We start from the raw sequence: 24,337 nt of genomic DNA, 5'->3' as shown, positions 1-24,337 counted from the left end.
ACCTGGTCAGCAAGCGACGTACTGAGCATGCTCATAAGCTCCCTCTCTGCCGTCAGGCGCCACATCTGCTCCCAGCTGATTCTTCGCAGTCGTTCCAGGTAAAGGAGGATGACACCTGCAGTAGAGAAGAAGATGAAACCTGGAAGACTCCTCACTGGAGTCAATCATCCTGATGTTGCTGAATCAACATCATCCTGCGCAGTTTGCAACCAAACGTCAGCGTCTTACCAGTGTTGAAGCCTCTTCCCAGCGCAGGCCAGGGTTTGTGGTTCTTCCACAGGTTTCCCAGGTACCAGTCGCTCTGGTTCTCCACCAGACCAATCACCTGCTTATCTGAAAACAGCAAAAATACCAGAAAAACTTCAGTTGACACGACGAAATGCCATCTGGTTGAGTTTGTCACATTTCTTGAACTGGAGAGAATGGTTTCAGGATCAGACACACCCTCCATTTCTGCTACCTGTATGACCCCTTCTCTTTTCCAATGGTTATAATCAGTCAGAGAGAGAGAGAGGTATCCCAATCCTTGTGGTTTTTAGTATAACAATGACCATCAGTGGGCTCTAGATGGACAAACTGTCTACTTTTAAGGCTAGGCTTAAAACTTTCCTTTTTGATAAAGCTTATAGTTAGAGTGGCTTAGGTTATCCTGAGCTATCTCTGTAGTTATGCTGCTATAGGCTTACGCTGCTGGAGGACATAACAACCACTTTCACCCTCTCTGCTACATTCTCCTACTACTCTCCAATTTTACATTATTTGCTGTTATTTCATCTTTTAACTTTATGTTCTCTTTCTTTTCTCTTCCTAGAAGCTACACCTGGCCTGGCTCTGTGTCTACCTGTGACACCTTTCTGGAGGGAGGAATCGTCCGAGCTTCTGCTGGCAACAACTTAATGCTCACCTTCTACAGATGATCCACATAGCCCTGTCTTTCAGTGTTTAACACTTTCTCTCTCCTAGACATGGCTACTGACTGAGCTTCTACTGTAACTAACTCTATGTGCTCTCTTTCAGACTCTAACCTTGAAAACTGGATCAGAGTTTATCTGTTCTTTCTTTCTAGATGAAACGACTAAAGGAGCTACATCCATTAACATTTACTTTTCCTTCCCATAGAAAGGACTCCTGGATCAGTGCTTCTCTGGATGCAATCTGCTGGGTTTCCTTAGATAGAAAAACTTTTTATCCAATTTGAATAAATAACTGAATCTGACTGAACTGTTCAATGATTAGGATTAATTAGAATGTATGAACCTGACTGTTGTGAAGAACCTTGAGACGACATGTGTTGTGAATTGGTGCTATATAAATAAACTGAATTGAATTTATACATGTTCTATCTCATTTCAGTTATAATATAAATTGTGATCTGGTTTGTACCGGGTTCTAAAATCATTTGACGCTAAGCTCAAGTGTACAAAAACTAAACAGATGAAAAACTAAGTACACCTTTGATACTTGCAAAAATTTGTGTGCAGCATGGTAAAAAACCACAGCAATGACCTTAGAGACGAACGTGTTGCCCATCGATATGCCTTGCCTAGAGCAGGTTGTGTAGAGAAGCTGAACACATCCTGGATGTTTGCATGAACCAGATCTAAGATGTTATTTTCTGAGGTGGAGCAGTTCTATAGGACGTCAGAGTAACAACTTTGCTGCACAGCCATCTGAGGATTATAGACCATAATTCTGTAAAGAGAAAGTCGACAGAGTTTTCCAGAACGCTGCCAATATTGTCAGGAAGTGACTTCTCCGAGACATGAGGAAAAAACCCTTCAGCTCCATCTTAACAGGCCTCAGTTAGGATATTCAAGGTTAAAGATCTGAAGGGTTTCAGGAGAAAGTCTCTAACTAAGAGACCTAATTGTAGATGTTTGGCCACATAATGCACAGCAGCATGTTTGGAGAAAACCAAACACGGCATGTCTGACAGCCGAAGCTTGGTCCAAACTGGGTCATCAACAGGACAAGGATCCAAACACAGCAGCTGATCTAAAGCAGAATGGCTGAAAATAAACAGCAATGTGTTGCAATGGCCTAGTCAAAGTCCAGACCTTAACCGGATTGAAGTGCTTTGGTGGGACCTTTAGAAAATCTGACCAAAGAGAGGCTGAGAAAAGAAGCAGGAAGCTAGTGCTGCTGAAGGAGGTTCTACAAACAGCTGGGTTATTATTAGCTTGGATAACTTGATGCATGAACTGATTTTCACACCACATTTCACAACAGCAGTTAAAAGGAGACATGTTCTCACCAGTGAACTTTTTGAAGATGCCCCACAGCTCGGCGATGTCGGTGGCGAAGGTGATGTCCGTGTCCAGGACGATGACCTTTGCCAGGTCGGACGGTAATGCTTTGGTTAGCGTCAGCTTCATCAAGCCGTAAATACCTGAGTAATGCTTGTTGGGTATCCAGGACACCTCGGACTGAAACACAGATCATAAAAAGTTTCACTGCTCCGAGTTCTTCACACAAAGACCCTTTCAGCTTTTTTCTGGCAAAGACTAAACATTTTCTTTCCTGGTCTGAATCTGCAAACAGTGTCCTTTAATTAATTCTCAGTTCAGAGTAATTGGATCTGCATAAGTGCATCTTCTGCAAACGTAATCGGCTTACACCGGCGGCTGTTTTTCTCCACTTTAATGCCCGTTAAGGGAAAGTGAGGAGCGGCTGCAGGTCGAAGCGTCCGACGGCACAAAGGGCTGATTGTTTGGCACAAAGACGGCGCAGGAGGAGAACGTGACTGCGTGAAGCAGGTTGGAGAAACAAACACTGATTCATGCCTGATCCGCTTCATTCCACTCAGATTCACATTCAACAACTTGAAGCCAAACTAAATCATTTGCTGTTTGAGGGTTTTTGCTGCTTGAAGTGTCTCTTGACTCAATTAGCTTCTCATTGTGGAGAATTAAAAATTATCCAGACTCAGATGTTTGGTCTCATCTGCTTGGTGCTTTAAACATGATCAGAGACACAAAGAAGCATCAGAAAACGTGAAGCAGCAGAGATTTTTATCTTCTGTACAAACGCTGAACAGAAGCCAGTTAGATAAAGACACACGGTCGTCATCGGGCAAAATTTCACATTTATTTTAATGAGTTATTTTAACCATCTTTAAACAAACTACTGCAATGATTTTTAACAACAGAAACTGGGTGCTCCATCTGGGATTTATGGTGGATTTTTTCACACAGGACAAACATTATTTCACCTTAATATTTGGTCAAATGCTTCCTGTGGCTTCTGGTGTCATTCTGGCTACACATTTAAGTTCTGCTGAAGGCAGGATTGGTAGAGTCCTGGACACCTCCAAACATTCCTCATCATTGTGTCCAAACTGCTCAGTCTGAAGGAGTCCATGTGGGAAGCAGCAGGTTTCCGTCCTGGTTGAAGGTTATGATGTTGGAGCAGGAGGTTTTTTTCTCCTAGTCGCCACCCTTTTGGTCCAGGTTGAATTTAAACTAGTTTCACTGAGGGTGAGAACACCGGTGTTCCAGTAGGTTCCAGTCCAAGGCAGCTTCAGCCTTGGTCCTAATCAGTTTCCTTTTATCTGAGGAGGACAGTTCAGGTCCTCAGAAAATTGGTGACAATTTGAACTTGCTGACACAGTTTAAACTGAAATGGCTTCAGACGACTTTAGCATCTTGTGTGAAACAACCATTCCCCTTCATGGATCTTCACGGAGTCCCTGGTTCTGAGTATTCGTCCATCCAATGAAGCTGCAGAAAAACTACCAGCTGCACTCACATGACCCCTGAAAAGATCTTGAAGAACCTTCGGCTGCACTTTTCCACATTTAGTTGGATGCATGTTTTTGTTTGAACCTGCATGTAGAAATGTTGACCTTGTGTGAATGAGAGAAAATCCACCATAAAACCACACCTGTGCCCCCAGGTCCAACAGCCACTGTTTTAATCTCTGTTTTGTTAGATTACCCGATCACTGAGATGATCCGTGAATAAAGGTGGGAATCTCCATAGCAACCAGGGTTATCCTCCTGTCTTGACAATATTAGTGTTTTCACAAATATGGTCATTTATGATCTAATATCCTATAACTCTGAGCTGTGCCATATTCATATTCAGGCTAAACGTCATGTCTTCTGTAGCAAAAACTTCATCCTGAAGTTGCATCAGACAGAGAGCAGTAAAGGACGCTCCAACACCTGTAAACACAGACGTTTGTTTCGGATTTTCAGAACAGGAGGCGTGAAGCGTCTTCTCACCTTGAGTTCCTCTGCATCGTAGAAGCTGACGTGTACAGATGGGACCATCCAGGACTGGAACAGGGAGCTCAGGATCCGACTGGCCACGGTGTCCGTGATGAAATGAAAGTGGAGAGGGTTCCTCCTGAAACCCGACAGGAGAAAACATGGAGAATCAGATTAACCTGAGATAAAGTTCACTCCCTTGTTAGCATCAGGATGCTAACAAGTGTTTTCCATTGAATTATAGTATGTACGCTGGAACAGTGAAGACGGCCACCAATAAATGGAGAAAATATGAGAAAACAGTGACTTTACAGAAGCTGAATGTTTCTCCAAAATGATTAAAACTGCTCAGAGATTCTGTCTTCAGGACTGAAGGAGCTGAACACATTTCTACCAAGTTGTCTACATGTGATAACAATCTGTTGTCTGTCGATGAGTAGGAGCATTTTAGTCCAAATGAAACTCCCAGGCTGTAATCTTTATAAAGCTTTGCTGTGGTCTAATGAAACCAGACTCTCCACACATCAGTCCAATGAAGCATGGTGGTGGCAGCACTGTGATCTGGGACTACTTTTCTTCCAATTGAACTGTGGAGGAGAAAACAAAGGTTTGGAATGGCCTAGTGCAAGTCCAGAACCAAATCCAAAAGCAAATCTGTTCAATTGCCTTGATGGCTGTGGACAAGAGAAGTCCACTTCATCAGGTAGATGTGGAGAACTTTCAGAAGGTCAACATGTGAGATGCTGATTGACTTGTGGTCCAACTGCCTGTTGGTGGAAGGATCTGCAGACGTCCAACCTGGTTACTGCACCTCATCTTTCAGTCCAGTTGTGCATGGTACCACCTGTTCTAGTACATGTGGTACCAGAACGTCAGTGGTGCAAACTGAACTCAAAAATCTGCTGCCGTTTTCTTTTACTTACTCAGAATTAAAAGAAAACATGTGCAGAACCATTTCTAATGTTCTCATCAGAGTTAGTTCAGGTTCTACAGGAAGAGCTCCAACAGGGTCAGAGCCAAGCGAAACGGACTCACCTGTGAAAGAGGACCGACTTGACCAGAGTGACCACGTCTCTGCTGGCGTTGTGACCGGCACAAACACACGCTACATGGATCAGCTGCAGAAACACAAGACCAGGGTTTCAGGTTTCACCAAAATGCTTCCAGACGTTCCTTCAAATCACCCAGAACTTTACGTCTTTGGAGGTTTAACTTCTATCTTTAGCCTTCTGCAGTCAGTTCATCCAACCAGACTCTGCTTCGTTTCCATATCTCTCCCCTAGATGACAAACATCTGCCTAAGCATGGTCTCAGAGATGGGATCTCATATTGCTGAACCGGAGATGTTGAAGTAGAAACAGAACAAGAGTAATTCTAGAAGCTGAGGAGGATAGGCTGCTTTGGGAAACTTCTGACCACTGTTTCTGATAAATGATCGTTAGCCTCTTCACTACTTGATGAATCCAATGTGACGCGAGGTGTGGAGATCTCTCTACGAAGTCTGACAAGAAAACTAGCATTAAGAAATAAATCCTGGCAGATCTAGGTTTTAATTCATCTTGATTTAATCCAGACTCTCCACTCTGATAGAGAGCTACAGATTAGGGTGATGGTAAGGAGGCCTTCCTGTGTCAAAGAGTTGGGGCTCATCATCAAAAATAAAGCAGGAAACATGGAGAAAGCTGCTGATCACTTAGAAGGGCTTGATTTCTGTGTTTGACCTGGTTTTTATTCTAATCTCAAAAAAAACAGATGAATTATATATTTTTAATTAGATTCTCCTTTTAAAATGCTTTCTTATTTTTGGAGAAATGTCAGTTTTATTTTCTATCAGAAACAAACGTCTTGGTTGAAAGAAAATGATTTTCAGTCTGAATCAGATGATCTAAAGGGTGTAAATATTTTTGGGCTTAGACCCGGGGTCAGCAACCTGTGGCTCCAATACCACAAGTGGCTCTTTGGCCCCTCCACTGCAGGTTTTAGCAGTTTTTCTGTATGAATTAATGAAATATCTGCAACACAAAGGCTTTTAAAACAAATGTTTACTACCTTCTAACTACCTGCTTTATATTTTTAAGTAGGCTACCTATCTGTCTTCATTTTCTAAGGCCCCTTTTTTACTGGTTCTATTTGGTCCGGCTCCAGTCGGCTCGTTTTGCGAGGACTACATGTGACGTGACCAGGAGGAATGAGGCAATGCAGTGAAAAGTTTATAAAACTCTACAGCAACTACAATAATACCAAGTCCGTCTCCTCGTTCTGTTTCCAGTAGATCTACACAAGTTGTTCTTAAATGTCCTGATCAAGGTACCTTTACAGCAGACGAAACCTGCGTAATTTTACCTGTTTACCTTTTATTCAGTGAATTCTAAACATCCAAGACTACACCCTATTTAAGGAATCTGGTTTGGAAATTATCTTTCTGGTAAAAGGTATTCCACAAGGATGTGTTTTAGCATCCATATTATTTTAAGTTGGGACAGGGAATAAATTAATTTATATATACCAACAGAAGGATCTCATTAGATAGTAAAGGTAGAGCCATCATCTACAGCAACACCAGTGAATAATGTGGCCAGATAAAATCAGGTGTTTCCAGACCTCACACTTCTGGACGGTGGGCGAGCGGGGACAGTCCGTGTGGTTGTTCTTCTCCTCTGCCGTGTTGTCGCCATCCTCTGGCACGGTGTCCGCAGACGCGCCCCACTGCTGGTTGCCGTAGTTACCCTCGGCAAGCTGGGAGGCGGTGCCCTGCGACTGGCTGAGCTGCAGCTTGATCTGCCGGTTCTCCTCCTCAACCTCTCGGACCCGCGACTCCAGAACGGCCCGCTCCAGGACCTGTGCGGCAGGGGTGTCGGGCAAACAGGGCGCCAAGAGGAGGGAGCGACCGTCTGAGGAGGGAAACAGGAGGAGGTAAGAGGAGCTTTAACCGTGTCGTAAACGACAGGTTGGGTAGAATAGATTGACAAGGAAATAAAAACAGCTTTCTGTCTTTACTCTGAGGGTGTACATACTTTTGATAGAATCTAAAAAGTGAACCGTTCCATCTTGGAGCTGGGGTGAGTTTTATTTTTCCTAAGGGATGGTCTTCTGAACCATAGTTGACAGAAAACAGTTTTTTTCACCAACATGGTGGAAAATCTGAAACTGGAGCAATGTTGAGGAAAAATCTGTCTGCATTGAATTTTCCTCAGAGATAAAATGCTAAATCTCAACATTGTCACATTTTAAGGCGAAGCATCAGCAGCAAACGTAGTCGGCCTCTTGTTCCTCAGACTTCCTGACAACCGAGGAGAGTCTGTGAAGCTGAACTTTGGGCTTCCAATCATCACGTTCCCTTCAGAGCTGCCATTGCATGCCGCGGTCCTCGATTTCTCATCTATGACACAAACATGCTGGGAATTTATCAGCAAAACATTCTCCTAAGTCTCACACTTCACAATTGGCTCTTCACACTTCCTCCTCCATCTTTCTCTCCCAGGAGGCTTGTTCCTGTGTAAAATGTCTGTGGATCTTTAATAAAGAAACTTCCTCCAAAGCTAAACGAACGTCAAGGTTAGTTATTTTCCATTAAAACAGTTGGAGACTAAAGATCAGCCTTTTAGCTTTGATTCAGATGTTATCTGGAGCTGCATCAAAACCTGGAAACTGATCCGTTTGTAATAAACAACAAAACGAAAGCACCCGCCTTCATAAAAGCAAAGCAGTTTTGCACTTTGATATGAAATTATTAGATCACAATAATAATTGTAGTAATAGTGATAACTTGTGTTAACAAGAATTGTCTTTATAGGCTCAGTGAGATGTTTACATCGGGCAGAACCAAAGAGAACATCTAAAGGTGTTCCACAAAGATGAGTTCTTAGTCCGTCTTCTACCTTTAATGACTTGGAACAGGGACCAATCAGTACCGCCTGTAGCAGTGAATCCCAGTAAAACCAGTATAAATCCACAGCTAATCTGTTCCATCATCACAGTGTCAACGTGTGCAATATCCAAATCACCAAAGACGGTCTTGATGCATATTTTGCTGGGTGGACTTTTATCGTCCTCCATGACCAAACCTGCTGCTTATTTTGGTGGCTGTGATGCTAGAGGGTGGTGAAGACAGAGGAGTCAGGAAAACGTGTGTTCATTTAACCAACGGCTCGTTAGCAGCCCTCTGCAGAGCTGAATTCAGCCTTCTGGTTCCGGTGTTGGAGCAGCGATGCATCTGAAAGCTTCAGGATGGTAGCTCTGAAGGACTGGACTTGGGCACCCTTGGTCTACATGTAGATCTGAATTTACATTTTTGTCTTCATATTGAGCAGAAAGTATTTGCTGTGGAGGAGATTTGATGAAGATGTGTGAAGGAAAATGCTGAGAACATTGAGCTAATCTCAAGGCTTTCTAAAAAGTTTTCAAATTTCATCCCGAGGTTGTTTTCTAGGGTAAAGCCTTTTAATCTCATTGGGTTCTGGTTCCTTCAGCCTAGATTGAAATGGATTTTGTGAAACAGCAAAGCTGAAGACAACAGACTGTTTCTTCAGTCTGTAACCAACTGCAGAAAAAAACCCAGTTTGCCTCCTTGTCTCTAAATTTTAACAGCTGAATGTAGACATGGAGAATAATCAGGTCATTTGTGACCTTTCACCTTTAGACAAAAAAAAAACATAACCAGAATCAGGAAAACTCTGCTGGAGGAGATCTGGGCACAGACTCCATGTCTTTTTGGAACCAGATCTGATTCAATTTGGCTATTTTTCTGCCAAAAAGGCAGAAATGCAAATTGTGCTTCGTAGCCTGAATATTCGTAGCCGACTGAAGCACTCGCTGCACTTCATAAATGCTAATATGTGTGCAGCATCTGCCAATGATTGTGTCCTCTCCTGTTTGTCCAGTTTGCTTATTGCAGCTCAGTGAATCAGATATATTGCTCTGCATGGAGCTGACTCATCTTAACGTTTTCTCTGGCATTTAAAATGTAATTGTGATAACCGACGGCAGCAACCAGGACGATGTTTCAATCATGGTGTTTCAGGTAATAGTCACATCCAGGTAAAACGGAGCAGCAGTCTGTTGGAGCTCTGCTCTCCGTTCAGCTGAAGCATAATGATGAAAATGTTAAAAGCAGAGTGACTGCAGCAGAAAACTAAAAATAAAAAGCTCCTGTTTTCTGGTGATTTTTGTTTTATTTGCCTGCAGCTTGTAATAAATCCCTGACTCCCACAAACACACGGTGTGCTTCCAAAGCTCGTTTTTATTGTTCTGTGCTGCAGAAACACAAACACAGAACCGTCCTTCGGTCCAAAAACACTCAAAAGAACAACAGATAGGAATTCATGAGAAGCTGAAAATATTTCCAGTGAGATTCTCTTTAAACAAGTTTCCCACACATGTCCTAATTCTAACACTTTTCCCAACTGACATTGTAGGGAGTTCCCGCTTTTAACCAAATATCAAAGTAAACATTTAAACATTCATTATGAATTTATGTCAGATTTTACTACAGCACTTGGTTGTGGTGGATGGATGGAAATAAACAAACTTTGTGAACACCAACATTTGTCCAGAACTGGAAAATACTTGAATTGGTTATGTTCCTAACAGGGCACTTTGTTCTCAGACTGCAGGTTTACTGGTGGTTCCTAGAGTCTCTAGAAGTAGAATGGGAGGCAGATCCTTTAGTTATCAGGCTCCTCTCGTGTGGAACCAGCTCCCAGTTTTAGTCCGTGAGGCAGACACCCTGTCTACTTTTAAGGCTAGGCTTAAAACTTTCCTTTTTGATAAAGCTTATAGTTAGAGTGGCTTAGTTTATCCTGAGCTATCTCTGTAGTTATGCTGCTATAGGCTTAGGCTGCTGGAGGACATAATGACCACTTTCACCCTCTCTGCTACATTCTCCTACTACTCTCCAATTTTGCATTATTTGCTGTTATTTCATCTTTTAACTTTGTTCTCTTTCTTTTCTCTTCCTAGAAGCTACACCTGGCCTGGCTCTGTGTCTACCTGTGACACCTTTCTGGAGGGAGGAATCGTCCGAGCTTCTGCTGGCAACAACTTAATGCTCACCTTCTACCGATGATCCACATGGCCCTGTCTTTTAGTGTTTAACCCTTTCTCTCTCCTAGACATGGCTACTGACTGAGCTTCTACAGTAACTAACTCTATGTGCTCTCTTTCAGACTCTAACCTTAAAACCCCCAGTGGGTCGTGGCAGATGGCCGCTCACACTGAGCCTGGTTCTGGTTCTGCTGGAGGTTTCTTCCTGTTAAAAGGGAGTTTTTCCTCTCCACTGTCGCTACATGCATGCTCAGTATGAGGGATTGCTTCAAAGTCAACACCAGTGACTGTCCACTGTCTCTACATGCTCATCCAGGAGGAGTGAATGCTGCAAGTCACTGACTGGATGCAATCTGCTGGGTTTCCTTAGATAGAAAAACTTTTTATCCAATTTGAATAAATAACTGAATCTGACTGAACTGTTCAATGGTTACGATTAATTGGAATGTATGAACCTGACTGGGAATCTGGATGATTAGACTACCGTTTTTTTTGTAAAGTGCCTTTGAGACGTGTTGTGAATCGTCACTATTTGCTGGTATCAGGATCATGTTCTCGTTCCATTCCTCATCATCTTCTTCCTTCACTTCTTCCACATACCAATTTCCTAAACAGGCTGTCCTCTATTTTTCCTCCTCTTTTTTCTGTCTCCTTGACTCGTTCTCTCCTCTCACAGATCTCTGCTTTCTTCCTCTCAGCCTCGTTTCACCTGATTCCTTTCAGCAGCAGCAGCATGATGGGAACGTTCACACCCTGGTGTGAAGGAGGAGGAACACATTCTCATTTCAGTCTATTTTCTACCCAGCACAGAGGAAAGCAGGTGGAATATCTCAAATTTTTAAAGTATTTTACTGGTTTGTTGTACTGCTGTAAACATCAATCCTGTTACTGTAAAACAGTTGAATGTGTTATAAACTCATGGAAGAAAACATCTTTAATTCTATTAAATCTAACCTGATGTTGAGACATCCTTGATGCTACCAGGGGATTTAAGAGGACAGTTAGCAGCCAGGTGCTGTTGAACAGATGCATTAATGAGCTGATCATCATCAGTGTGAGCGTCTCTATAAGAGCTGCTGCTGCCCATCAATCTGGGAAGGATTATAAAGCTGTTGTAGTGGGACGTGTTATTCACAGGTGGAAATCATTTCAGACAACCAGTAAGTGGACGTCCCAGCAAACCCAACCCAAAAACAAACCGTCCAATGCTCAGAGAAACCCAGAAGCTCCATGTGAGACTCTACAGGTCCCTGTTAGCACGGCAGCGAGGCGGAGATGTTTGGCCTTAATGCTCAGCACCAACCAAACCCACTAATACCCACTGTCAAGCATGGTGGTGGAGGGATGATGGCTGGGGCTTGTTCTACAGCCTAGGCACCATATACAGAATGTTCTGGTTACCAGAACATTCTGGAAGCCTGGACCAAACCGGGTCACACAGATGAAGAGATGGGGGGGTGAACCTAAATTCTAGTGAGATCAGTGTGAGATGATGGGGTGTACTTACTTTTTCACACACCTGGTGAAGACCAGAGCATTTGTGTTAAACTCTGTATAAATTTGTTCCATTATATTTGTTAGAAATCAAGTTATTTCCAGAGGAATTTTAAAGTTCTTCATTCAACTGAACATTTCATAAACCAGGCAATAAATCAAGGAGAACATCCTCAGATGAACACCTCAGAACCTCCAGATGGAGAACAAGCTGAAGCTGCTGCATTAACCGTCTGTGGGTTTTTAGGGCTTCCAGTCAACACGCTGGCAGTTGTGTTGTGGACAGAAGTGCTGACTTATTATGGCTCTGCTGGACATCAAGATGAAAAATGGAGCCAAACAGAAAATTCTCCATGTGTTTAAAATCTGAGATTAATTAGAACTGTGCTGAGCTGCATAAAAACAGGATGAGTTCTTCCAAGTATCCGACCCAAAGCCCAGACCCATAATGTAAACACTGGGAATGTTGTGGATTGTTAGATCGTACAGAATAACCAGAACTGTTTCCAGCTGCATCAGACTCACTCTCCAGGTTTCCTGCCAGCAGGTAGAGCCAGGTGAGCAGGACGACGGCGGTCAGAGACGCCACCAGCAGCTTGAGGCGCCCGCGGCACAGCAGGTGCATGATGGGCAGTGACGGCTCTGAGAGTCCGGTACGGGACGGAGGGGAGGGGGCTCAGGTGGGGCTCAGTCCTTCTTCAGCACCCTGCAGCATCCTTTCATCTGAGGAAACAGAGTCAAAATGGTTCAGAACACAGCAAGCTGGCCCAGGTTCTGGGAGTGTACAGATGTGTATAATGTGTACGGTACATCTGGCACCTGCTGGTTTCCTCTCTTTCTAAACTCTGAATTAAAAATGAGACATTTTCAGAACCAGAACGTCTTTAAAGCAGCAAAACAAAGACTTGAAGAAGCATCGTGCAAAACAAACCCACTTCACAACAAGTTTATGGTGATTCTTGCAAACAAATCTACAAAAAAGAAAATGTTATAGATGGAGGATCAGAAGAAGTAAGAGAGTTTATTTAAAACCTCTGAAGTCACACACCAGACTGTGTGGAGGAGGAGATTCTGAGGAGAGTCCAGCACCATAGATACTGAAGGCTCTGGAGGCCACGCCGAGGACAAGTATCCAGGGATCGGACTTCTCAGCCTTCCCAGGAACGTCTGCTCCAGGCTGCAGGGAAGGAGGCTCCTCCAGAAGGAACAGTGTTGCCTTCATCCTGGGGTGGAACAGTATACCAGATCTTGCTGAGCGGGTCGAGTGAGTTTGTCCAGTTCAGACGTGTTTAGTGGACCCAGAGACGATGTCCCAGAGGGGGTTTTATGTGGGCTGGGATTGGGTTAAGGGGCTACCCGGTCCCTCTGTATCCAAAGCCAGAACTGTTTACATCCTCAGCAGATGCTGGTCTCCTCCAGACCTGCTCCTTGTCTCAACCAACGTCTGTCGGGTTGTTTGGTCCAGAAGGTTTCAAATAACCAAACATTAGCACAAGTTCTGTATACTCCAGAACTCGGTTAATCAGAGCATTTGATGGAGGACTCAACTAGTGGGCGTCATGATGGATGACCAGGTGACCTTTAAAGGTCATGTTGCCTCTGTCGCTCATTGTACTGCTTCGCATTGTTAAACATGACAAAGATCAGGCCGTAGCTGACCCAACACACCACCCAGCCCCTGCTGAAGTCTTCATCTCCTGCCTCCACTACTGCAACGTCCTCCTAACTGGTCTCCCAGCCTGTAAACATCTGAGCCAGATGGTCCGGAACGGGGGACCCCTCTGTTCATTGAGCTCCACTGGCTACTGTCAGCGGCCCGCATCAAGTCCAAGTCCCTGATGTTAGCCTACAAAGAGCTTCATGGAACGGCTCGACCTACCAGAACGCTCTCCCAGAGGCTCTGGTCACAACTAGGTTTCTCTGGTCGGCTAGCAGGTTCTACACCACCATCAGGACAATCCAGACTCTTCATGTGTTGTTCCATGAACCTCCTGAAGATCCAGATCTTCAGAGAGCATCTCCTCGATGCCTGTGCTGTATTTCTACACCAGTGGTCGTCTTTCTTCCTTGTTAGTTTTCATATTAACAGTCATTTGACTTTGGACCGAAGCGTCTGTCAGATGCAGAAACATAAGTTTAATATTAAACTACATTAGTTAAATAATAAAAGCTTCAGCCTCACATTAAACTTTATATACAAACATCTCCATCAGGACCAGAACACAGAGTCTGGGGCGCCGCTGTAGATCCGACCCAGAGTTCTAGGTTAATATAGACTGAAGTCAGGTGGCAAAGGTCGCAGAGCACCACACAGTTGGATCAAGCAAAAGGAAGCAGAAACATGGCATCAACAACAGTCGTTATTGTAACATGTAAACACGGAGAACCCTAAAAGCAGAAAATCCAGATAAGCTGCAGTTAAATTCTCCTCCTGTCACTCCGTCACTGTGCCTCATTAATCCCTCTTTAATTAGACAGAGGGCCGCGGGAAAGCCGAGCGGAGACGGGTGGCAGGAAGCTTCCGAGTGGGATTTTACAGCAGAACCGGAGGAAAATTGGAGCCGAGTAAACAAGTCTCATTTGTCTTTCTGATGGATTCTTGGGTCAGTACTGAGCTGGTCCCAAACTCTGACAAAGTCCAGATTATTGTTGGACTAAACTCAGTAGCAGTGAAGTTCCATGACGGTTCTACTTTCCCACATTCACTAGGTTATTTTTGATAAAACATGTTGGAATGAAGGTTTAATAAAATGTTCACGAGTTAAAGTGAAGGAATATTGAGCCCGACTCAGGAAAATATTCAGAACTGGGGGAAAAATGCAGAAAATCATTAAAAAGTGTCAGAACCTGAATAAAGACTAGATTAGATCTACACATCTAAAGCTAAGATAGAAAGTCACGATACGGTGGCCTTTATCCTTACTGGGCCTGCTGATAAAGATGTGTAGAAAACCCTGAAAATAAAATCTGATTCTATTGCAGCAGCGACATAACACTAAAAAACATGAGAAAAATCCAACCTTTCATTTTTAATGTATTCTGGGTGGGGTGAATCGATTGTTTAGAAATAATTTGCAGAATCAAGTACAGCACATATTCTCCTCTCCAACAGTTCCTATAAAATAAATTAAAAGGTGCAACCAGCTGCATTTTATTCCCCCACAAACAGAAATTATCAGGAAGATTTTGTCAAAAACATTTTTAACTGCATTTTGTGATTCTCTGGGCCTGTTTGTATTCCTAAGGCCCAGGGAACCTCGTTGGAGTGCTCTGCCAGTAAACGGATCTTAATCGGGTCTTTCAGAATAAGACTCAGCTTTTCAGAAGTTTGTTCAAAAACAAGGAATTTGACTTCAGTCTCCAGCGCTCAAATCGTACAGCCATTAAATATAAATACATGACCTTTAGAGGAAATAAAAATAAGCATAAAGGAGCAGAATGTACAGCTAATCTTTTATTGTTTTGTATAAAAACAAAAATGAAAGGCAGGTTATGGAAGTCCCAGTTTAGTTTCCCAGCAGAGAAGCTGACTACTCAGACTGTGAGGTGTTCATGGTGTTCATCATAGAGACGCCTGGGGGGAGAAACGGTCTCTGTGGTAGCTGGTCTCTGCAAACAGTGCTCTGTAGCGCCACCGTAAGGTAAAAGCCTAAACAGTTTGTGTGCAGGGTGTGTGGGGTCTGCAGAGATGTTAGCTGTCCTTTTCCTGACCCTTGACCTGTATAAGTCCTGGATGGAGGGAAGGTCAGTCCTGATTATTCTCTCTGCCGACCTGATTGTTGGTTACAGTCTGGACCTGTCCTGTTTGGTGGATGATCCAAACCACACTGAGATGGATGAAGACAGGACAGACTGAATGATGGCAGTGTAGAAGATGACCAGCAGCTCCTGTGGAAGGTTGAACTTCTTGAGTTGCTGCAGGAAGTTCAGTCTGTACTGGACCTTCTTCTGAAAATTGTCTATGTGTGAAGACCATCTCAGGTCCAGAGAAAGGTTGGTTCCTAGGAACCAGATGTGGTCCACAGCAGACACAATGTTGAGCCCTTATTTACAAAGATCCTCAGAGTCTCTCAGAGAGCTCCTACCTTAGCCTAAAAGTTCCTGCCAAGGGTAGACAGCAAAGACTGAAGGCCATCTTTTGAGAGCTATGATTTGTTGTTGCAAATAAACCAAAAAACAAACCAACTGCACTCCCAGTAATCAATGGGGAGAAATGAACCAATGATAGAATTTAGACTGGATTGAGAAACCATGATGATAAAACTTAGCAAAATTAAATTAATTGTCACACAGCATCAACATGTTTGAACGTATCTATTCCATGTTAATTCATTTTATGTTAATATTAAATTCTGCATTTTACTGTGATCTCCTTCTTGTTTAATGAGGTTTAGTTTGGTAAAATGACCAAAACAAAACGGAGAAAAGTTGGAGAAAAGCGAAGTGAACAGAGGAGCAGAGCCTGCTGGTGGAGAAGAGAGGAGTGTTGTGTATATAGTGCTCAGATTATTGGACTGTTTTCTACAGTTTCTGCTTATATATAAAAATTCTGTACTGTATTGTTTGTAGTTTTGTTCACTTTCTATTCATGTTTATTTATTATTGTTTCTATTATTTATTGATCCTTCCTAATATTACCTTAGTAGAGGTTGACCTTTAACCTGTCCTGCTGCTGAAAATACACTGCTCAAAAAAATAAAGGGAACCCTTAAACAACACAATATAACTCCAAGTAAATCAAACTTCTGTCAAATCAAACTGTCCACTTAGGAAGCAACAATGATTAACAATCAATTTCACATGTTGTTGTTCAAATGGAAAAGACAACAGGGGGAAATCTTTGGCGATTAGCAAGACACTCAATAAAGGAGTGGTTCTGCAGGTGGGGACCACAGACCACTTCTCAGTACCGATGCTTTCTGGCCGATGTTTTGGTCACTTTTGAATTTTGGTGGGTCAGTAATGGTGTGGGGTGGCATTTCTTTCCATGTGCTCGCCAGAGGTAGCCTGGCTGCCATTAGGTACCGAGATGAGGTCCTCAGACCCCTTGTGAGACCATATGCTGGTGTGGTTGGTCCTGGGTTCCTCCTAATGCAGGACAATGCTAGACCTCATGTGGCTGGAGTGTGTCAGCAGTTTCTGCAAGATGAAGACATTGAAGCTATGGACTGACCCGCCAGTTCTCCAGACCTGAATCCGATTGAGCACTTCTGGGACATCATGTCTCGCTCCATCCACCAACGTCACGTTGCACCACAGACTGTCCAGGAGTTGGTGGATGCTTTAGTCCAGGTCTGGGAGGAGATCCCTCAGGAGACCATCCACCGTCTCATCAGGAGCATGCCCAGGAGTTGTAGGGAGGTCATACAGACACGTGGAGGTCACACACAATACTGAGCCTCATTTTGACTTGTTTTAAGGACATTACATCAACGTTGGATCAGCCTCTAGTGTGTTTTTCCACTTTAATTTTGTGTGTGACTCCAAATCCAGGCCTCCATTGGTTAATAAATTTGATTTCCATTGATGATTTTTGTGTGATTTTGTTGTCAGCACATTTAACTTTGTACAGAATGAAGCATTCAATGAGAATATTTCATTCATTCAGATCTAAGATGTTATTTGACTGTTCCTTTTATTTTTTTGAGTAGTGTATTTAATGTTATGATGATAAACTTAATCTTATCTCTACAGGTCCTTCTCAAAAAATTAGCATATTGTGATAAAGTTCATTATTTTCCATAATGTCATGATGAAAACGTAACATTCATATATTTTAGATTCATTGCACACTAACTGAAATATTTCAGGTCATTTATTGTCTTAATACGGATGATTTTGGCATACAGCTCATGAAAACCCAAAATTCCTATCTCACAAAAGTAGCATATCATTAAAAGGGTCTCTAAACGAGCTATGAACCTAATCATCTGAATCAACGAGTTAACTCTAAACACCTGCAAAAGATTCCTGAGGCCTTTAAAACTCCCAGCCTGGTTCATCACTCAAAACCCCAATCATGGGTAAGACTGCCGACCTGACTGCTGTCCAGAAGGCCACTATTGACACCCTCAAGCAAGAGGGTAAGACACAGAAAGACATTTCTGAACAAATAGGCTGTTCCCAGAGTGCTGTATCAAGGCACCTCAGTGGGAAGTCTGTGGGAAGGAAAAAGTGTGGCAGAAAACGCTGCACAACGAGAAGAGGTGACCGGACCCTGAGGAAGATTGTGGAGAAGGGCCGATTCCAGACCTTGGGGGACCTGCGGAAGCAGTGGACTGAGTCTGGAGTAGAAACATCCAGAGCCACCGTGCACAGGCGTGTGCAGGAAATGGGCTACAGGTGCCGCATTCCCCAGGTCAAGCCACTTTTGAACCAGAAACAGCGGCAGAAGCGCCTGACCTGGGCTACAGAGAAGCAGCACTGGACTGTTGCTCAGTGGTCCAAAGTACTTTTTTCGGATGAAAGCAAATTCTGCATGTCATTTAGAAATCAAGGTGCCAGAGTCTGGAGGAAGACTGGGGAGAAGGAAATGCCAAAATGCCAGAAGTCCAGTGTCAAGTACCCACAGTCAGTGATGGTCTGGGGTGCCGTGTCAGCTGCTGGTGTTGGTCCACTGTGTTTTATCAAGGGCAGGGTCAATGCAGCTAGCTATCAGGAGATTTTGGAGCACTTCATGCTTCCATCTGCTGAAAAGCTTTATGGAGATGAAGATTTCATTTTTCAGCACGACCTGGCACCTGCTCACAGTGCCAAAACCACTGGTAAATGGTTTACTGACCATGGTATCACTGTGCTCAATTGGCCTGCCAACTCTCCTGACCTGAACCCCATAGAGAATCTGTGGGATATTGTGAAGAGAACGTTGAGAGACTCAAGACCCAACACTTTGGATGAGCTAAAGGCCGCTATCGAAGCATCCTGGGCCTCCATAAGACCTCAGCAGTGCCACAGGCTGATTGCCTCCATGCCACGCCGCATTGAAGCAGTCATTTCTGCAAAAGGATTCCCGACCAAGTATTGAGTGCATAACTGTACATGATTATTTGAAGGTTGACGTTTTTTGTATTAAAAACACTTTTCTTTTATTGGTCGGATGAAATATGCTAATTTTGTAAGATAGGAATTTTGGGTTTTCATGAGCTGTATGCCAAAATCATCCGTATTAAGACAATAAAAGACCTGAAATATTTCAGTTAGTGTGCAATGAATCTAAAATATATGAATGTTAAATTTTCATCATGACATTATGGAAAATAATGAACTTTATCACAATATGCTAATATTTTGAGAAGGACCTGTATATTAATAATTGTATGATTGTTCTAGAAGTTTCTGTTCTCATTGACTCGACTGTTTAGGGGTTGGATCCCTGAACTATGAAGCTGGTAGCGTTTTATTCATTCACTGTTGTTCATTGGAGGAGAATATCTCTCCTTTCTCTGTGTCTTTCCTCCATCTTCTCTGCTTTAGACACTCTTAGGATCACTAAAGGTTCTCCTCACTAACATCTACTCACGTTAGGAACTCTCTGAAGGCCTCAGATGCTTCGTGAATAACTTATCTGACTGAGGAAAAACTCTTTTCTTTTCTCAGAATGACGTCACTAGGAACTACCTTTAGTCTTAGGATTCTTTGGGAATATGGGCCCTGGAGTTTCACAGACGGGTCCACTCAGATGCAGTCATTTATGTGCAGAGAGGAGTGAGGAGAGAACACACCTCTGGGGGGCGCTGGTGCTGATGCTCCCCAGCCTCAGCAGGAGGACAAAAGGTTCAGACATGAGTCAAAGTCTGCAGACAGATTCAGTTTTAATTTGTTCAGTTTTTAACCCAGCTGTAGATAAAAATAAAAAGTTATGTTAAAGGATCAAATTCCTTATTTTTTATCTAAACCACATGAATAATTAACAATAACTATGGAGGACAAAGAGGAACATGACATCCTTCAAATATCAGCTGTTATTGTGGCTCAAAGCGAGAGCAGCAAGCTCTCCAACACTCATTTAAACTTCCCATGTATGATTTATGAGTTCATTAGGGAGGCTGATGTATGCGCTGGATGCCGTCAGGAGCCGTGAAAGGTGCTGAGAAGGAGGAGAAAAAGGAGACAAATGGAGAGCAAAGATTAGGAGAAAGAGGTGAAGAGGTGACAGGAATTACTGGAAGGGGAAAATGGAGAGCAAAGGACAAAGAGTGGAGAAAGGGGAAATAAAAGGAGCGGAGAGATAAATATAGGGAACAGGAAAGGTGAAAGGAGGAGAAGCGATAAAAGTAAAAGTAAAGATTGAACGAGACGAAGGCGAAAAGATTAGAAGACAAAAAGACTAACGAAGACAGGATGAGATAAAGCAGAGGAGATAATAAAACGGAGGAAGATTTGCTCCAGCAGATTAAATGAAAAGAGAAAGTGGAGGTGAGCCTCCATAAACCCAGTCAGGACATAAAAGTGAGGGACCAAACCTCTGAAGAGGCTTTTAACAGCCAGCTTCTGTTGATTCTGCAGCCCAACGACCGGCCTCTAATTACGGCTGTAAAATCCAAACCTCGCCCGGCTTCGTGGGGAGGCAGAACCGACTGTCTGTCGTGTAAGCAGAGCTGAGAACGGCACCGCCGAGCGGCTCGTGAGGGCGGCGCAACAGATAACTCGCTCCAACGGCAGTAAATTAAAACACCCACAAACAGCAGAGAGCTCCACTCCTGCACAGCCAGAGATGGAAACGCTGGGATCGACTCCAGAACCAGAACATCGAGGTCAGTAAGACCCGCAGAAACCCAAGCCACTGACCAGGCCATTCTATAACATAAATAGGCTTTGATCTACACCACCCTGAATGTTCAGGGTGGTGTAGATCAAAGCATGATGCTGCCACCACCGTGAGGATGCTGTGGTCAGGGTGATGCGCAGTGTTGGTTTTCCAGTACAAATAGTCTTTTGCATGTAGGCCAGAATGTTCAGCTTTGGTCTCCTCTGATCAGAGAACCTTCTTCACCTGAACTGTGGATCTCTGCAGCTTCTTTAGAGTTACCATGGGCCCCCTGGTTGCTTCTCTGTCAGTTTAGGTGGACATCCACATGTCTTGGTAGGTCTGCAGTTGGTCCATCCTCTCTCCATGTTAAGATGATGGGTTGAACAGAACACTTTTAGATGTTCCAAGCTTGGGATGTTTTTTTAGAAGCTAATCTTGCTTTGAACATCTCCAGAACGTTCTTCGTAACCTGTCAGCTGTGGTCGTTCCTGAGCGAATCGGTGAGACATGATGGATGATCAACTAAAACGTCATATTTTTCAGGAGCGTGTAGGAACCCTGACGGTTTGATTCCCACTGATACATGAAGGTAAAGTATGAATCTTCTTCTAAAATCTAACTCTCTTCACCTGTGAAGTTTCTCCTCAGATTATCTCGTCGGTCCGAGCTGCAGCAGGAGAAATACAGAATGATAATGAAATTAAGACCCAAACCCGGTGTCCCAGTTCTATCAGAGGGGCTGTTTTCTTTGCACCGAGCTAATCACAGAAAGGATGGCCCTGATTAGAAGAATAATCAGCAGATGCTTCTTTTATTAGAGAAGATAAGAGAGGAGAGCAGTAATCAGCTGCTTTCAAGCTCTGCTTGACCTCCCTGACCTCAATGGAGAGGAGATACGCCTCCTGACATGTGGCTACGTGACATCCAGATTCCCAGTTGTTAACCACTTCCACACTCATCTGATACCGAGACTGAAGACATCTGTAAAAATGGCTTCAAAAGATCAAACTTCAAGCTGTTCTCAGCTCCCTCCTGTCCTCTAATCATTGATTTCATGGCCAGCAGGAGGCGCCGTAAGGATTTTTTCCCCTCTCTCTGACCTTTAATTATCTGCCTTCATCCTTGATCATCTCTGAAGCAGAGATGTCAAACCCGACTTCACAGGGGGGACGAAATTAAAGACCGACCATGATGGAACATGGAGCAGCGCGTCCTCCAGGACGACTGATGAAACTGGACAAGCAGACGGCAGAAGAAACGTCGGACCACTTTAGAAGATTACATGACAGGATGGATCAAGACCTTCACACACACTCCAGAACAAACATCTCCTGAATTTCAGTCTGTGTTGGAAACTTCCTACTAACTGGATAAAAGCTGAATAAAAGCTGAATAAAAGCTCTTATCATCCCGTCTCACTGTCAGCAGACATGTCCCGTCCAGGCTTGCTTGGTTCTGACAGAACCTTGACGATAATTTGACTCTAGGCTTTGCTCTCTTCTTCTGAAGTTGATTTTTATGCCTTCGGGTCTCAGAGGCGTGCTCCATGGAATCTGCAGCATCGTCTCTGGGAGATCATTGAGAGATTAGCATCACTCTGACCGATGGTGACCTTCTCTGCAGCCCCGGTCACGAACCTTGACCTCTCACCTCACACTTAGAAGCCACGCCTGTATTTAATTCAGAAAAGGTCAGAATCAGTTTAAACAGACAGAAACCGTACATCAGGTTCTACAGGTGTTTCTGTAACTGAAAGTCCTTCCAGAGGATCCGTTACATCAGAAGCTGGAGGATTGCGAAATAATTCTCCGGGCTCGGATCGCAGACAGATTAAACATATCCGGATCTTAGTGGGTCATTTGTTCATTATCCTTTAGAACCACACAGATCTCTAGGTTTAATTCAAACAGGCTGTTCGCTCCCAGCCAGTTCTGGACCTCCTGTCAAACTATATGGCGGTACCATTGGTATTTTGAAACATGCATGGTTCTGGGTTCAACTCCAGGCCTGGACCTTTTTATGCTGAAAGGTTCTATCTGTCTGTGGAGGCTCCATCATCATCTTCAAGAAACCAGTCTGAGATGATCGGAGCTTTATGATGTGGTTCTGCTGGATGTAGCCACCAGAAGATGGGCACACTGTGGTCATACTGGGACGTACACGGTCCAATAGGCTGTGGTGTTCCTACTAATGAGTCTAAAGTGGGCAAAGAACATATCTCCCATACTATGGTAGCCAGAACCACTGACACATGGCAGAATGGATCAGTGCTTTCATGTTAAGCAACCTCTGACCCGACCATCTGAATGTTCACGACCCACTGGATCGGACAACGTTTTCCCAGCGGTCCGACACACTGACTGAACATGAGCAGGAATCACATTCAAGACGATTCGATTCTCCACAACGATTCAGTCCGATTCAACGGTTTAACTCGAAGACAAACGTTCCAGCTGGTTGTGATAAATAATATTGCCTCTCAGCAGGAAAATCTCATAAGATTATCTTCCGAGTCGTCGCGATGATCGGGGCGTTTTGGAGGGGAAAGATCGGGCCAAAATCGGCATAAAAATCCTGCCGTGTGAACCAGGGATAAATCCGCGGGACAATGTTTTTTCTTTTTTATGCACAAAAAATAAGTGAAACTTCGAAAAAGAAGAATTTATTACAGCTTCGAAATGAGGAACATCAGAACTTTCTGACATTCACAGGATGGTTCGTTATTAAAATAATAATAGTTGAGCTTTGCTCATATACTTAAAAAACTGACTAAAATAATTAAAAACAATGGCAGGACACCTTGTGGCAGATCAGAGTAGTGCACATGACCAGCTCTGCATTTAACGTACAGTTGATCCAGAAGATCAGTGTCGAACAAACCGAGGAGGTCCTAAAACCTCCACATTTACTGAGGCTGAATCAGAACATCTAGATTCCACCTGAGAGCTGCAGCAGATCCCAACTTCATGTCAGACATCTGGGTGCCAAGGAAGCTCAGATTCTGAGGGCTGGTGTTAAACACCTCCATAAAATGCAAAGACCTCCTACAGGAAAAACGCAGCTCCAGTGGAGCAGGGCCTCATGTTTCTGCTCACCACTGAAGATCAACTGAGATCACATTTACAAGACACCATCTTCTACCAGAAAGTTCCCTGAAATGATACTTTTACAGAAGCATCTCCTTTGTATTGCAGGGCAGAAACGTCCAGAGCAGATACATGGAGCTAAGTAAGCTATAGGGGCTTCATCAGGAAAACCACCAGCTTCTGCAGAACACAGAAGCTCCAGATGTTTCAACTTCTCAGATGCAGACATGTAGATGGAAACATCAGCCTCTGCAGGAACACACAGATCAGCTGAAACCTGGAGAAGCTGGAAGATCAACAGAGGCAGAGTGGATCTGTGCTAAAACACATTTATGTTTTATTCTGTAGCTTGTTGAGTAAAAACAGAGGAGGAGTGGATGGAAAACAAAGTGTTAAACTCTTTGCAGGACCCAATAGCACAGAAATAGCAGCAGTGACCTTTGCCCCATCTTCCCACCTGGATATTTCCTGTCCTACGATCCAAACATGCAGCAACAAGTCCAAGTTCAGCTCCTCTTCCTCATAAGCCTCCAACGTTCAAGAAGCTCACCTTATTCTCCAAGGGTCTCTGTAGACTTTTGTCCCACTTCTTCGACCTCTGCAGCTCCTTCATGTCCTCCTTCTTTCCTTCACTCTGCCTGCTCTCCTCCCACTGCTGCTGCTGCTCCTCCTCCTCCTCTTCCTCGTACACAAACAGGCCATAAATCGTCTCCACCTCCCAGGAAACTGCTCCGATTTCAGCCCCCGCTCTGTTTT

General features: G+C 43.7%; 1 protein-coding gene across 4 annotated transcripts in view; it reads right to left on the bottom strand.

Annotated features, from left to right (window-relative positions):
• Positions 1–24,337, bottom strand: part of large2 (LARGE xylosyl- and glucuronyltransferase 2) — a 93,824-nt gene that overhangs the window by 8,286 nt on the left and 61,201 nt on the right. For 2 of the 4 annotated variants that reach the window (XM_047363001.1, XM_047362998.1), the window contains exons 3-9: positions 12,272–12,469; positions 6,812–7,101; positions 5,246–5,328; positions 4,226–4,349; positions 2,255–2,426; positions 229–333; positions 3–115 (exon numbers count right to left, since the gene is read on the bottom strand). In XM_047363001.1, coding sequence (XP_047218957.1) covers positions 3–115; positions 229–333; positions 2,255–2,426; positions 4,226–4,349; positions 5,246–5,328; positions 6,812–7,101; positions 12,272–12,371 — 987 coding nt within the window. In that variant the 5' untranslated portion in view covers positions 12,372–12,469. Of the gene's footprint in view, positions 1–2; positions 116–228; positions 334–2,254; positions 2,427–4,225; positions 4,350–5,245; positions 5,329–6,811; positions 7,102–12,271; positions 12,470–24,038; positions 24,273–24,337 lie in introns of those variants that run through there. The other 2 variants (XM_047362999.1, XM_047363000.1) reach the window with 2 other exon arrangements.

This window comes from Girardinichthys multiradiatus, chromosome 4 (assembly GCF_021462225.1).
Source record: "Girardinichthys multiradiatus isolate DD_20200921_A chromosome 4, DD_fGirMul_XY1, whole genome shotgun sequence".
NCBI lineage: Eukaryota > Metazoa > Chordata > Actinopteri > Cyprinodontiformes > Goodeidae > Girardinichthys > Girardinichthys multiradiatus.
This window is presented reverse-complemented; position numbering and strand designations above follow the sequence as displayed.